The sequence below is a fragment of the Petaurus breviceps genome, unplaced genomic scaffold, assembly GCF_028583685.1.
Source record: "Petaurus breviceps papuanus isolate PSGF00001 unplaced genomic scaffold, PetGlider_PUasm1.0 91133, whole genome shotgun sequence".
Classification (NCBI taxonomy): domain Eukaryota; kingdom Metazoa; phylum Chordata; class Mammalia; order Diprotodontia; family Petauridae; genus Petaurus; species Petaurus breviceps.
The window spans coordinates 59,897,405-59,909,208 of NW_027187419.1; the positions used below are offsets into that span (position 1 = coordinate 59,897,405).

Consider the following 11,804-nt stretch of genomic DNA (forward strand, 5'->3'; position numbering starts at 1 on the left):
GAAAATATTGTGTACTAATAATGTGTGTGTGTGTGTGTGTGTGTGTGTGTGTGTGTGTGTGTGTGTAATATATCTCCTAACTGGCATCGTTAGTTGGTAAAATGAAAATATGATTACAGATAAAACAATTTTAGAGGAGGCAGTTAGTCCCATAGAGTAGTATTATGCGAGGTTGCTTGGTCAAAGAGTGTTATAGTGTTAAGTTTTTCTTGGAGTTTGCTTATAATGTTTATAATTGGCAGATGGGTGATTCAGTGGATTTAGTGTTAGACCTGGAGTCAGGAAAACCTGAGTTCAAATCCGGTCTCAGACACTTACTAGCTGTATGATGCTGGACAAGTCACTTAACCTTCGTCTGGCTGTTTCCTTATCTATAAAATAGCACCTTCATTGAAATATTGTTGTGAAGATAAAATTAGATAATATTTGTAAAGTGTTTTCAAACCATAAAGTGCTATCTAAATGCTAGCTATTAAATGTATTAATGATGCTGATTAGGGGTAACCTTATGTGGAGTACTTCTGCATTTTAACTTAAGTACAAGGCTGAGATAAATTTTTGAGAAGTAAGTTTGAAAATCCTAAGTTTTAGTGTAAAATTAAGTGCTCAAATAGCGATTCACTATATATTATGTATTTTCACGTTAGTTAAACGATATGTGCCACATTCATTAGAAGACGACTGAAAGAGATATTGAATGAAATATGTCTGAATTTTATGTTAGTCTTTACATGTATATAACTATTTTCATATATATCATAATCAGTAATCAAAGATAAAAAAATCATTCCTTTTTTTTCTGCTATGTAAAATTAATCTCAACTTAAATCTGATATGATTCTACATCTTACAGTGTTTCTCTTTCAGATATACCAACTGCAGCCTTATCAAGTATATGGAAAAACATAAAGTTAAACCAGACAGTAAAGCATTCCACTTGGTAAGCCCTGATTAATGGCAACCATAATACAGCTGCCTTGGTGCATAATGAATGACTGGTTCACCTTGTGGCTGGTCTCTAAGAAGAAGAGCTCATCTGTGTGCCTAGCCCAGCACATGTTTCAGAGCACTTATTCTTCCTGGCTTATGGGGTAGTTTAACAAGTCAGAATTTACCTATTTTACATAGATTTCTAATTAATACTAACTCAAATATTTTTGTTGTTTTATTTGTTTCACAGTCAAATACTTTAAAGAACTGCTTAAGGCATTTTAAAAGTACAGTTGAATCCTAGTATAATTATGCTATTGGAAAACAAGGATGACATTGAAATTTCAATATTGTATTAAAAGAGGCATTGTCCTATTGTATGTATAGCATTTGACTTATAAATGAATCTGTAATAGTGTGGTGATTCATGATGAAGTTTTATTGTACTTTTTACTACTGCCAATTCCATATTTGACAATATATTTTTGTCACTAATACTAACTTTGTCACATTGGAACAGAAGTATTGCTTAGTTGGACTCCAAAAGTATGCTTTTTGAAATGTAAAAGGGAATCTTTGAAAGGCAGCTCGATATATTTTTTTTCATTTTCTGACTTATTTTTATATACTCTACCATCATGTGCTCCTTAACAGTTCAATAGATAATACTTCCAATGCCTTGAAAACTAAATGTGGCTTCATTTTCATGCTTACTCAGCAAATATTTATAATAGTAACAACAATTATATGATGATTACGTCTTGTCAACATTTCAAACTGCATTTCTTAACTTTCCATAGGACCAGTGTACTTTGATTTCAATAGTAGATTGTTGTGACATATTTAGAGTTAGATCCAAATTGTGAAATAACTTTATACAAAATTAGTCTGATTTATAAATATAAAATTAGCAGAGTCATGAACAAGTTCCTTAAATATTTGATAGGTTTGTGAATTTTTAGAGAAATCTATTGTTCGTATGAAAAGATAATTCACAGGAACCCTAAAATTGTACTTCCTTGCAACTTATTTGGAGAGGAATGAGATGTTTGTATCATGGGGTGACCTGAACTGATCCTGTCACTCCTTGGTTTATCCTAAATAATACCAACCAGTAGTTCTTTTATAACTCCATAAGCAGTTTAGTGAGTTCTGAAACTGTTTTAGTTAAGTGATACTTACTGTCTGATCCTCAGTCTCATTTTCTGGATCATCATCTTTCCATCCAGTTTGTGTGAGCGTTTCCCAAGGCTCCATCCTTGGCCCACTTTCCTCATGTGTCAGCATTCCTGCCAAATTGGCCTTCTTGCTGTTTCCCACCATTTCATCATTTCATCTCTAACCTTGGTTCCTGGAGTGCATTCTTTTCTTTCCTTTGACTCTTAGACTTCTTTGCTTCTTTCAGGTTTCAGCTAATGGATCACCTCCTATAAGAAGCCTTTACTGATGTCCATAGTGGCTAGTGCTTTCTCCTGTATTGTGGCATGTTGGAAGAGTACTAGCCTCAGAATCAAGAAAACCTGGGTTCAAGTTCTTCTTCTGACCCCATATTAGCTGTGTGATCCTTGGCAAGTCATTTAATTCCTCAGTGCCCCAATCAACCCTCCAAGATTGTTATTTGTAAAGCAGGTGCTGACTTACTGTGATAGAAAGACAGCCTTCCCAGAGCTCCAGATACACAATGAAACCAAAACTGTAAATCTAAACCAAACTCCACTTTCCCCACCAAAAAAGAAAAAAGAAAACAAAACACTCTTATTTCTTTACTTCTTGTAACCTCCAGGTTGTCACTTGAGAGCAGATCCTATTTTTTTGTTTTGTTTGATGTCCCCTGGGCCTAACCCGAAGTCTTACACTGAGTAGGCACCTGATAGATATGTATTTATCTTGGGTTTATGCTAATAGATCCTTGCTAATATTGTATCTTCCTATCTCCTTCAGTCCTTCAGGATAAAGGTAGAATCCATTAAAATAGCAACTTTTAAAAAACTCAATCAAATGATAGCATTCCAGCAATCCTTTAGCATTGGAACTATCTGTGTGGACCTCTTTGAAGTCCTTCAACTGGGCAACATAGTTTTAAAGAATATTGATCTTGGAATCAGAAGATTTAGGTTCATTTCTTAATTCAGAGCCAGTAAGCACTAGATACTTATTAGACAAATAACTGTAGGGTCAGTCACTTCCTCTCTCTGGCCCTACATTTCTTTATCTGCAAAGTGAAGATAATAATGCCGACCTCAGATCAAATGACACAAGAGATATAACAGTGTCTTAGAATGATTTTGTGACTGCCAGGTACTACATATATCTAAATTGTTATTTTTATCTTCTCATATTAAACCTCAAGGCAAGTGAGGTTTATTAGATTAGAATTATAATAGAACAGATCACTGAATGTACCAGGAGTATTAAGTCCAAATGTTCTATTTGGATGGACTTGGTTTTTACTTAAGTTTATTAAATATTTATTTAATATTTAAGGGTCACCTTTTAGTATGTTTGTTCCTTCAAATATCATTGATTTACTCTAGTTTATTTTTTCAAAATCTATTTACTCTTCCTTTCCAAAAAAGGGATACAAAAGTAAAAAGATTTTAGTATATTTTTTCTTTGGGGTGGGGGGAGAGTGCACGCAAGGGAACTGAGGTTAAGTGACTTATGCAGGGTCACACAGCTAGTAAGTGTTACATGTCTAAGATAGGATTTGAACTCAGGTCCTCCTGACTCCAGGGCCAGTGCTCTATCCTCTGTGCCACCTACCTGCCCTGAGTATATGTATTTTTTTTTCTTTTTCTTTTTGGAGGGCAATTGGTGTTAAGTGAATTGCCCAAGGTCACACAGCTAGTAAGTGTGTCAAGTGTCTAAGGCCAGATTTGAACTCAGGTCCTCCTGACTCCAGGGCCAGTGCTCTACTCACTGCACCACCTAGCCTCCCCAAGTATATGTATTTTCAAAGAATTTTATAGTTACAGTGGAGATCAGAGATCATCTAATCCAACCCATTGATTTTACAGATAAGAAATCCTAAAGAAGGGCAATGCCAAGGAATGTTCAAATTATTGAACAGTTGTGCTAATTTTACATGCCAGCAAGGTTATGCTTAAGATTCTACAAGCTAGGCTTCAGCAATATGGGAGCTGAGAAGTACCAGAAGAGCAGGCTGGTTTTCCAAGAGGTGGAGAAACTAGACACCAAATTGCCAACATTCACTAGACTATGGAGAAAGCGAAAGAATTGTGTCAGTGTTCCTGCCAAATTGACCTTCTTTGCTGTTTCCCACCATTTCATCATTTCATCTCTAACCAGGAAAACATCTACCTCTGCTTTATTGACTAAACCAAAGCCTTTGACTGTGTAGATCACAACAAAATGTGACAAGTGTTCTAAGAGATGGGAGTATTAGATCATCTTACTTGGCTCCAGAGGAACTTCTCTGTGGGTCAAGAAGCAAAAGTTAGAATTGAAGGTGGAACAACTGATTAGTTTAAGATTGGAAAAAGGAGTGCAATAAGGCTGTATATTGTCATCTTATTTAATAAACTTATATGCAGAGTACGTCATGTGAAATGCTAGGCCAGATGAATAAAAAAAACAGAATTAAGGTTGTCAAGAAAAATGTCAACAATCTCAGATATGTAGACTACATGATTTTGGTGGCAAAAAGTAAAGAGAAATCAAGAAGCTTCTTGATAAGGGTGAAAGAGGAGAGCATAAAAACTGACTTGAAGCTTAATATAAAAACAAACAACAATTAACATCTGGGCAATTTGTGCCATCTCTACTTGGCAAATAGGAAAAGAAATGGAAGCAGTATCAGATTTTATATTCTTGGGTTCAAAGATCACTGCAGATAGCAACTGCAGCCATGAAATTAAAAGACATTTGCAGGGGTGGCTAGGTGGCGCAGTGAGTAGAGTGCTGGCCCTGAAGTCAGGAGGACCTGAGTTCGGATCGGATCCAGCCTCAGACACTTAACACACACAAACAAAAAGCCTAGCCATGTGACTTTGCGCAAGTTACTTAAACCCAATTGCCCCCCAAAAAAGCGAAAAAAAAAAAAGACATTTGCTCCTTGGAAGGAAAACTATGACAAATCTGGACAGCATACTGAACAGCAGAGGCGTCATCTTGCTGACAAAGGTCCCTGTAGTTAAAGCTATGGTTTTTCTAGTAGCAGTTTATGGTTGTGAGAGTTGGACTCTTAAGGAAAGCCAAGCACCACAGAATTGATGCTTTTGAGATGCTTAGAGAAATACTTTTGAGAGTCCCTTGTACAGCAGGGAGATCAAATCAGTTTTCAAATCAGATTTGAAATTAATTTGGGCTATTCACTGGAAGATCATATATTGAATCTGAAGCTTGAATACTTTGGCCACATAATGAGAAGATAGGACTCATTGGAAAAGACTCTGATGTTGGGAAGGATTGAAGACAAAAGAAAAAATGGACAGCAGAGGATAAGATGAATAGATTGTATCATGGAAACTGTGAACATGAACTTGGACAGATCTTGAGAGATAGTGGAGGATAGAAGGGCCTGACATGCTATGGTCCATGGGGTCATAGAGAGTCAAACATGGCTGAATGACTGAACAATAACAACCCAGTTAGTGTGTAGTAGAGCTCTTATTAAACCCAGGTCTCCAGGCTCCCATTTGAGTATACTTTTCATTCCCTGTAATTGCATTGAACTAATAGCTTGTGAATTTTGATATATTTCCTTCGTACAAATAGGCACCTTTTATACTCAAATTTTGTTTAGTGAAAGACAATCAGGCCTTCTGGTCACAAGTTTTCCTTCATAAGGTTCAGAGTAATATATTAATATGTTTGTGACTTTTGGTTTCAGCTTCAGAAGTTGCTTACTATGGACCCAATAAAGCGAATTACCTCAGAGCAGGCTATGCAGGATCCTTATTTCTTAGAAGATCCACTTCCTACATCAGAGTAAGTGATTGATTTCTTACCCTGTCGGCATGACAAGTAAAGGTTTTCTTGCATGTTTTCCCCTAGTCACCCCTCTCCAAATAGCCACCCTCAGGATGGCCGGAAAGGAAAGACTTCACTTCTGACAAGTTAAAAATGAGCACTAATGACCGAGATGCCATTTGAGGGATTTGAAGTTAAATGGCATTTCTGTTAATCTCTTGCTTTATGAAACTTTGATCCCATTAGTCATAGCACTAATCCTGTTATTCACTGACACGTTGATTATTCATGCTATAGATCTTCCCAGACTCATGTTTAGGGCCTGAAGTTCTAGCTCTCTGTTCTGGAATGCCAAATGCCATTTGCTAATTAGTTCACATTTCCTTATCTCATCTTTTGTCATAAAAGTGGCCAAAAGTGTAAAATTCAATTCACTTCAACAAACATTTGAAGATAAATTCTTATCTTCATAGTGATACTCCTGAATCATATTTTGGTGGTAATCTCCAACATCATCTAGAGAAGAGAAATTTAATGACCCAGGAAGAAGGTTGATTCATATTATTCTAAGTCCTGTTGCAATGGCTGATTTTATTTTTTTAAGTACCTACAAGTAATGTTAGTATTTGGAAATAAAGATTCAAGCTATTTCTTAGTTGCATGAAAAGTTCTTTGAAAGTATGAAATAAAACTTTTTCTTTTATTCTTTAAGTAATAAAAAGTGCTTTTTAAAAATCTGAAATGATTGAAATTTAATATTGGATAAGGCACTAAAATATTATTGGCTAATTCACTATCAGTCTTTCATTATTTAGATACTATAGCTGCAGTGGTGATGTTAGTGCCATTATAAGAAAAATCTGTTAGCCAAAGGATGGTTTCACTAAGAATATATGTTCCAATCTTTTTTATAAAAATGGTTAAGGAAGAAAAAAATCAGATGAAGCCATGCAAAAGTCACTATGTATGGCCCAGTTTCCCCCATATGGATACAGAAACTTTGATTCCATCTCTGAAAAGACAGTAACTATTTGTTTTCTTATGGCCAGTGTTTTTGCAGGTTGCCAGATCCCTTATCCTAAACGTGAATTTTTAACAGAAGAAGAGCCTGATGACAAGGGAGAGAAAGTAAATATTGAAGTACAATCTATAGCTTCTTGTTTTGTTGTATTTACCTCTAGCCTTTTATATTTTGAGTTTTGTTCTCCTTCTGAGTTGAAATTTATTTTTCTTTTTAACCAATTGAGAAGAACCAGCAGCAGCAGCAGGGCAATAACCATACTAATGGAACTGGCCATCCAGGGAATCAAGACAGCAGTCATGCACAGGGACCCCCACTGAAAAAAGTGAGAGTTGTTCCTCCTACCACTACCTCAGGTGGACTGATCATGACCTCAGACTATCAGGTACTTCATTGTAGAGCTCTTTCATGTGGGTAAGATAGTCAGGAAGCGATAAATCATTGTGAATGTTCGATAATGTATCTCCATGTCATTTAAACACCTTCCTTATCCACATGGGACTGAGGACAAGCATTGATTAAATTCATACTATGTGACAGGCATTGGGCTAAGCACTTTGAAAATATCTCATTTGATCCTCACAAAAACTATTAAGTAGATACAGTTATTATCACAATTTTACACTTGAGGCAGGCAGAGGTTAAATGACTTGTCCTGAGGTCACATGGCTAGGAAGTATCTTAGTTCAGATTTGAACATAAGTCTTGATTCCAGGCCCACCACTCTATCTGCTGTACATCCTAGCTGCCTAGGTATTGGCATATCTACTACTGAGATGACATGTATGTTATTTTCTTGTAAGATTTGTTTTGAGAATCAGTTTCTTTCCTGCTAATTCTAAACAGCAAACTGGGTTCACTATGTGATGGTCCCTGAAAACTCAACAGAACAGTTTTTTTCCTACATACAAAAGAAAAGGGGATTATTTAATTTGAATGCTACAGTTCCCAAGTAGCTACAGTTATCTTTAAGAATCGGTATTTGAAGATTGTTAAAATCCTAGGGATTTTGTTTTGGGCTTTGATTTGGGGGTGGGTGGGTTGGGGCTACAATAAAGGGGAGTTTAAAGCTGTCAGAGAAAGACTGTATCTATACTATCTGGGTTAAGAAAGAAAGCATAATTTTAGTCCTTATATACTTCAGGGTAATAATTTGATTGTACGTGGACTCACCTACAAAATATAGCTTAACTCTTCTTCCTCCCCCCCACCTTCACCCAGTCTGGATAGATACATTTTCCACTATTTTTGGCTCAAGAATGTGTTTATACCTTTATTAAGATTATACCCTTGGAATGAAATCAAACAATACTACAACCTCTAAACAGCATTCTTCAGAAGTGAAGACATTTATCAAGCTTATTCTTTAGTGTGTTTTAAACCATTGTCTATATTGGTTAATTTTGAGAAAAAATATTTGTTTTTAATTTTTATAAATCTTTGTGGCCTTAAACTTTTATAAGTCTAGGGAATCACTGGCAAAATTAAGAAAGATATTATAAAATATTCTTTGAAACATTTTTTTTATGGCTAATCTTTTGTTATAGGATTATTGTAGGGGACAATCCTGTCACTCAGGTGAGCTATCAGAAATATCAGTTTTGTTATTTCTGTTTTTCTGTGTGTAGTTACCAAATTTGAAAAATTCTGCTTTCCACCTTATCTTTCCAATATATCACTTTTCCTTTCATAAATACTTTAAGAAAATAAAAATCAGGGGCAGCCAGGTGGCGCAGTGAGTAAGAACGCCAGCCCCAGAGTCAGGAGACCTGGGATCGAATCCGGGCTCAGATACTTAGCACCACACCCAGAAATAACTGGCCATGTAACCTTGAGCAAGTTACTTAACCCCAATTGCTTAAAAAAAAAGAAAATAAAAATCATAAATAAAAAGTATACCAAAGCACAATAAGCTAATTCCACATATGTCATCTGTTCAACAAGTATTCATTGAGCACCTGTTAGGTGGCATGCACTGTGCTAGATCAAAAATGGGAGAGTCCCTGCCTACAATAAGATATGTTCTACATTAGAACTCCCATCCTGCTGTCATATTTCTTTTTCTTTTGTTCATTGTCTTGGGTTGATCTGGATAAGAAATAAGATTTACACATGTTAAAAATGTCTATAGTATATAAAGCATTAAGTTAAAGTAAAAAATTGTTAAGAAATTAGTTTAAATCAATTCAACGAACATTTATTAAGTCCCTTATAGTTTTTATCTGCAACAGTGAGATGACAGATTCATTTGGGTATTAGAGAATGGATACAAGTACAAGGGAAACAGTCCCAGCCCTTACTCTTACAGGAGGGAGCAACATATATACAGAGAAGTTAATGTAAAATACATACAAGATAAATACGAGGTATTTCCAACATGGAGAGGCCACTATGCCCTGGGGAACCAGGACAAGCCTCTTGTAGGAAGCAGCAACTGATCTGTGCTTGGAAGGAAGCTTGAGATTCCATGAGGCAAAGATAAAGAAGGATATGTGGCAGGGCAGTATGCTGTAGTAAGCTCCTCATGGCAAACAGGTGGTGATTGTTTGGTAATGAAGTTAGTTGCCATTGTGGCATAACTTTCTCCAACAAATGTTTAGGAGCGTGTAGGTAGGAGCAAAGGATGGGGTGGGTGGTAGTAACCCGGGAATGGGGATAGGCAGAGCATAATGTTTGGTTGACAGAGTTGACCAGAGGATCAAGGAAAGGAAGTGAGGGCAGAACAGAAGTGATGGACTAGGAGGGTAGGGAGGAGCAGGGGACAGACTGGCACAGTGATATGTACAAGGAACAGGTGAAGTAGTGAAGCAGCAGGAGACTGAACGACGGGAGTCTGGATTCAGCAAGGGGAACTTGGGAGTTCTACACCATGAAGGTAGAAGAAACTTCAGAAGAGGCATTGCTAAATGATGATCTGGGCTGAGAGGGAAGGACTGCCCTTCTTCTCATGGTTCGGTGATTTTGGAACACACCAGGGAAGGAGCATCCAGCAGTTGAGAGGGTAACCAGGGATGCCCTGTCTTTGAACATCATGATTGTTCACTAATGCATTGTATTGAAGTGTAGCTTTTTGATCTCTCTAACGGAGTATGTTTAATGAATCAAAAAAGGAGATTTAAAACATAAGTTGCAATATTGATACTGGTATTAAAAGTCACTTTAATCTGACCTGAAACCTTGACTCAGCAGAGATTTGTGAGCACACTTCATTGACAATTGTTCATTTTAAGGTATGGCAACTGCAAATTGCTTACTCACTTAACTCGTACCTTTTGCCGTTTTCCTCTTTTCCTAGCGTTCCAATCCACATGCTGCCTATCCCAACCCTGGACCAAGCACATCACAGCCACAGAGCAGCATGGGATATTCAACTACCTCCCAGCAGCCTCCACAGTACTCACATCAGACACACCGGTACTGAGCTGCATCTGAACAATGTCAATGCACTGTTGCTAAGGCTGCAGGACTGACCATGCAGCTCTCTGCCTGGAACCTGGTATGGGCCATGCGAATGTACTGTACAACCACACCTTCAAAATGTCCAATAGCCAAGTTCTGCCGCTTTTCACAGACTGGAGCAGTGGCTCGCAAACGTTGCCTGTTTTGGAGTTAGACTTGAAAAGAAAGTGCTAGCACAGTTTGTGTTGTGGATATGCTACTTCCATAGTTTACTTGACATGGTTCAGACTGACCAATGCATTTTGTCAGTGACAGTCTGTAGCAGTTGAAGCTGTGAAATGTGCTAGGGGCAGGCATTCCTTGTTTGTATGTGGTGAATTCTCTCGATGTCACATTATCTGACCAATAGTACGCAAAATCCTTTAACTGGTACTTGAAACATACAGTATATGTCAACAACAACAAAAACCAACAAAATAATCAAGATTCAGATGGAGATTATTTTGGTATATATTTCTTTTTAGTCTTTTCAATGGGTTGATTCATTTTCCACATGATCAGTGTTTTTGACCAACAAAATTAGTACATATTTTTTTTTCAAAGTACATAAAGTCACGCAATTTTTCCAGCAGATTTCAGACCTCCCAAAGATTAATTTCCAACCTATGAATTTGTTTTTTGTTTTTTAAATCGATGACTTGACTGGTATTAAAGCTGCTATTCGATAGTAAATAAGTATGTTGTCATTGATATAAACCTGTTTGGTTTAGCAAACAAACTAAAAAGATTGTCATAGACAGTGTTTTATTTTTTCTGTTGGTGTTGCTGATTGTGAGCATGCTTTGAGATGAAAAAGCATGAGGTGATAACTTCCTTTGAAAAGGTGCGGCATCCATTCAGATATTTTGTCCTGATTTTCAGAGCTGACTTGGTGTAGTGGAATTAAAATTTTGTTCATTTAATTTTCTTTCTTAAAACTTGTTCGCACGTTACTTAGGGTGCCCTTACTTCAGCAAAGGAGAAAGGAGTAGGAGAGCCTTAGAATTTATGAGGAAAAAAACCTATAACATACAATGTACTGTATCAAACTATTTTACATGAATGACGCAAGTATTCTGAGGAAAAAATTGAACATTGTTAAAAACAAGGTGTTATGTAATAAATTTATTTTTCATAAATCTGAATATGATTTTACTTGTCTTCTTTTTATGCTTCTTTCTCTCATGACATTTAAGTAAACTATTTCTAAATATGTCGTTATCATTATCCCAAACTGAACTTATCTTTCCCTCCAAACCCTCCCGCATTCCAGATTTCCCTTGTACTGTCAAGGGTACCACCATCCTCCCAGTCCTTAGACTCACAACCTGGGTGTGATCATCAACTCTTCTCACCCCGCCACATCCCTACCCCCCCCCCCCCATCCAATCTGTTGCCAAACCGTATCAATTTCACTTTTGCGATGTCTCTCAAATATGCCCCCTTCACTCCTCTGATACTGGCACCCTGGTTCAGGCTCTCG

General features: G+C 37.0%; 1 protein-coding gene across 7 annotated transcripts in view; it reads left to right on the forward strand.

Annotated features, from left to right (window-relative positions):
* CDK8 (cyclin dependent kinase 8) overlaps positions 1–11,466 on the forward strand; it is a 137,693-nt gene extending 126,227 nt beyond the window's left edge. For 3 of the 7 annotated variants that reach the window (XM_069080354.1, XM_069080356.1, XM_069080358.1), the window contains 5 exons: positions 868–940; positions 5,783–5,880; positions 6,912–7,002; positions 7,113–7,268; positions 10,179–11,466. In XM_069080354.1, the coding sequence (XP_068936455.1) occupies positions 868–940; positions 5,783–5,880; positions 6,912–7,002; positions 7,113–7,268; positions 10,179–10,304 (544 nt within the window). In that variant the 3' untranslated portion in view covers positions 10,305–11,466. Of the gene's footprint in view, positions 1–867; positions 941–5,782; positions 5,881–6,911; positions 7,003–7,109; positions 7,269–10,178 lie in introns of all 7 variants that reach the window. The other 4 variants (XM_069080355.1, XM_069080357.1, XM_069080352.1 and 1 more) reach the window with 2 other exon arrangements.
* The last annotated feature ends 338 nt before the right edge of the window (positions 11,467–11,804 follow it).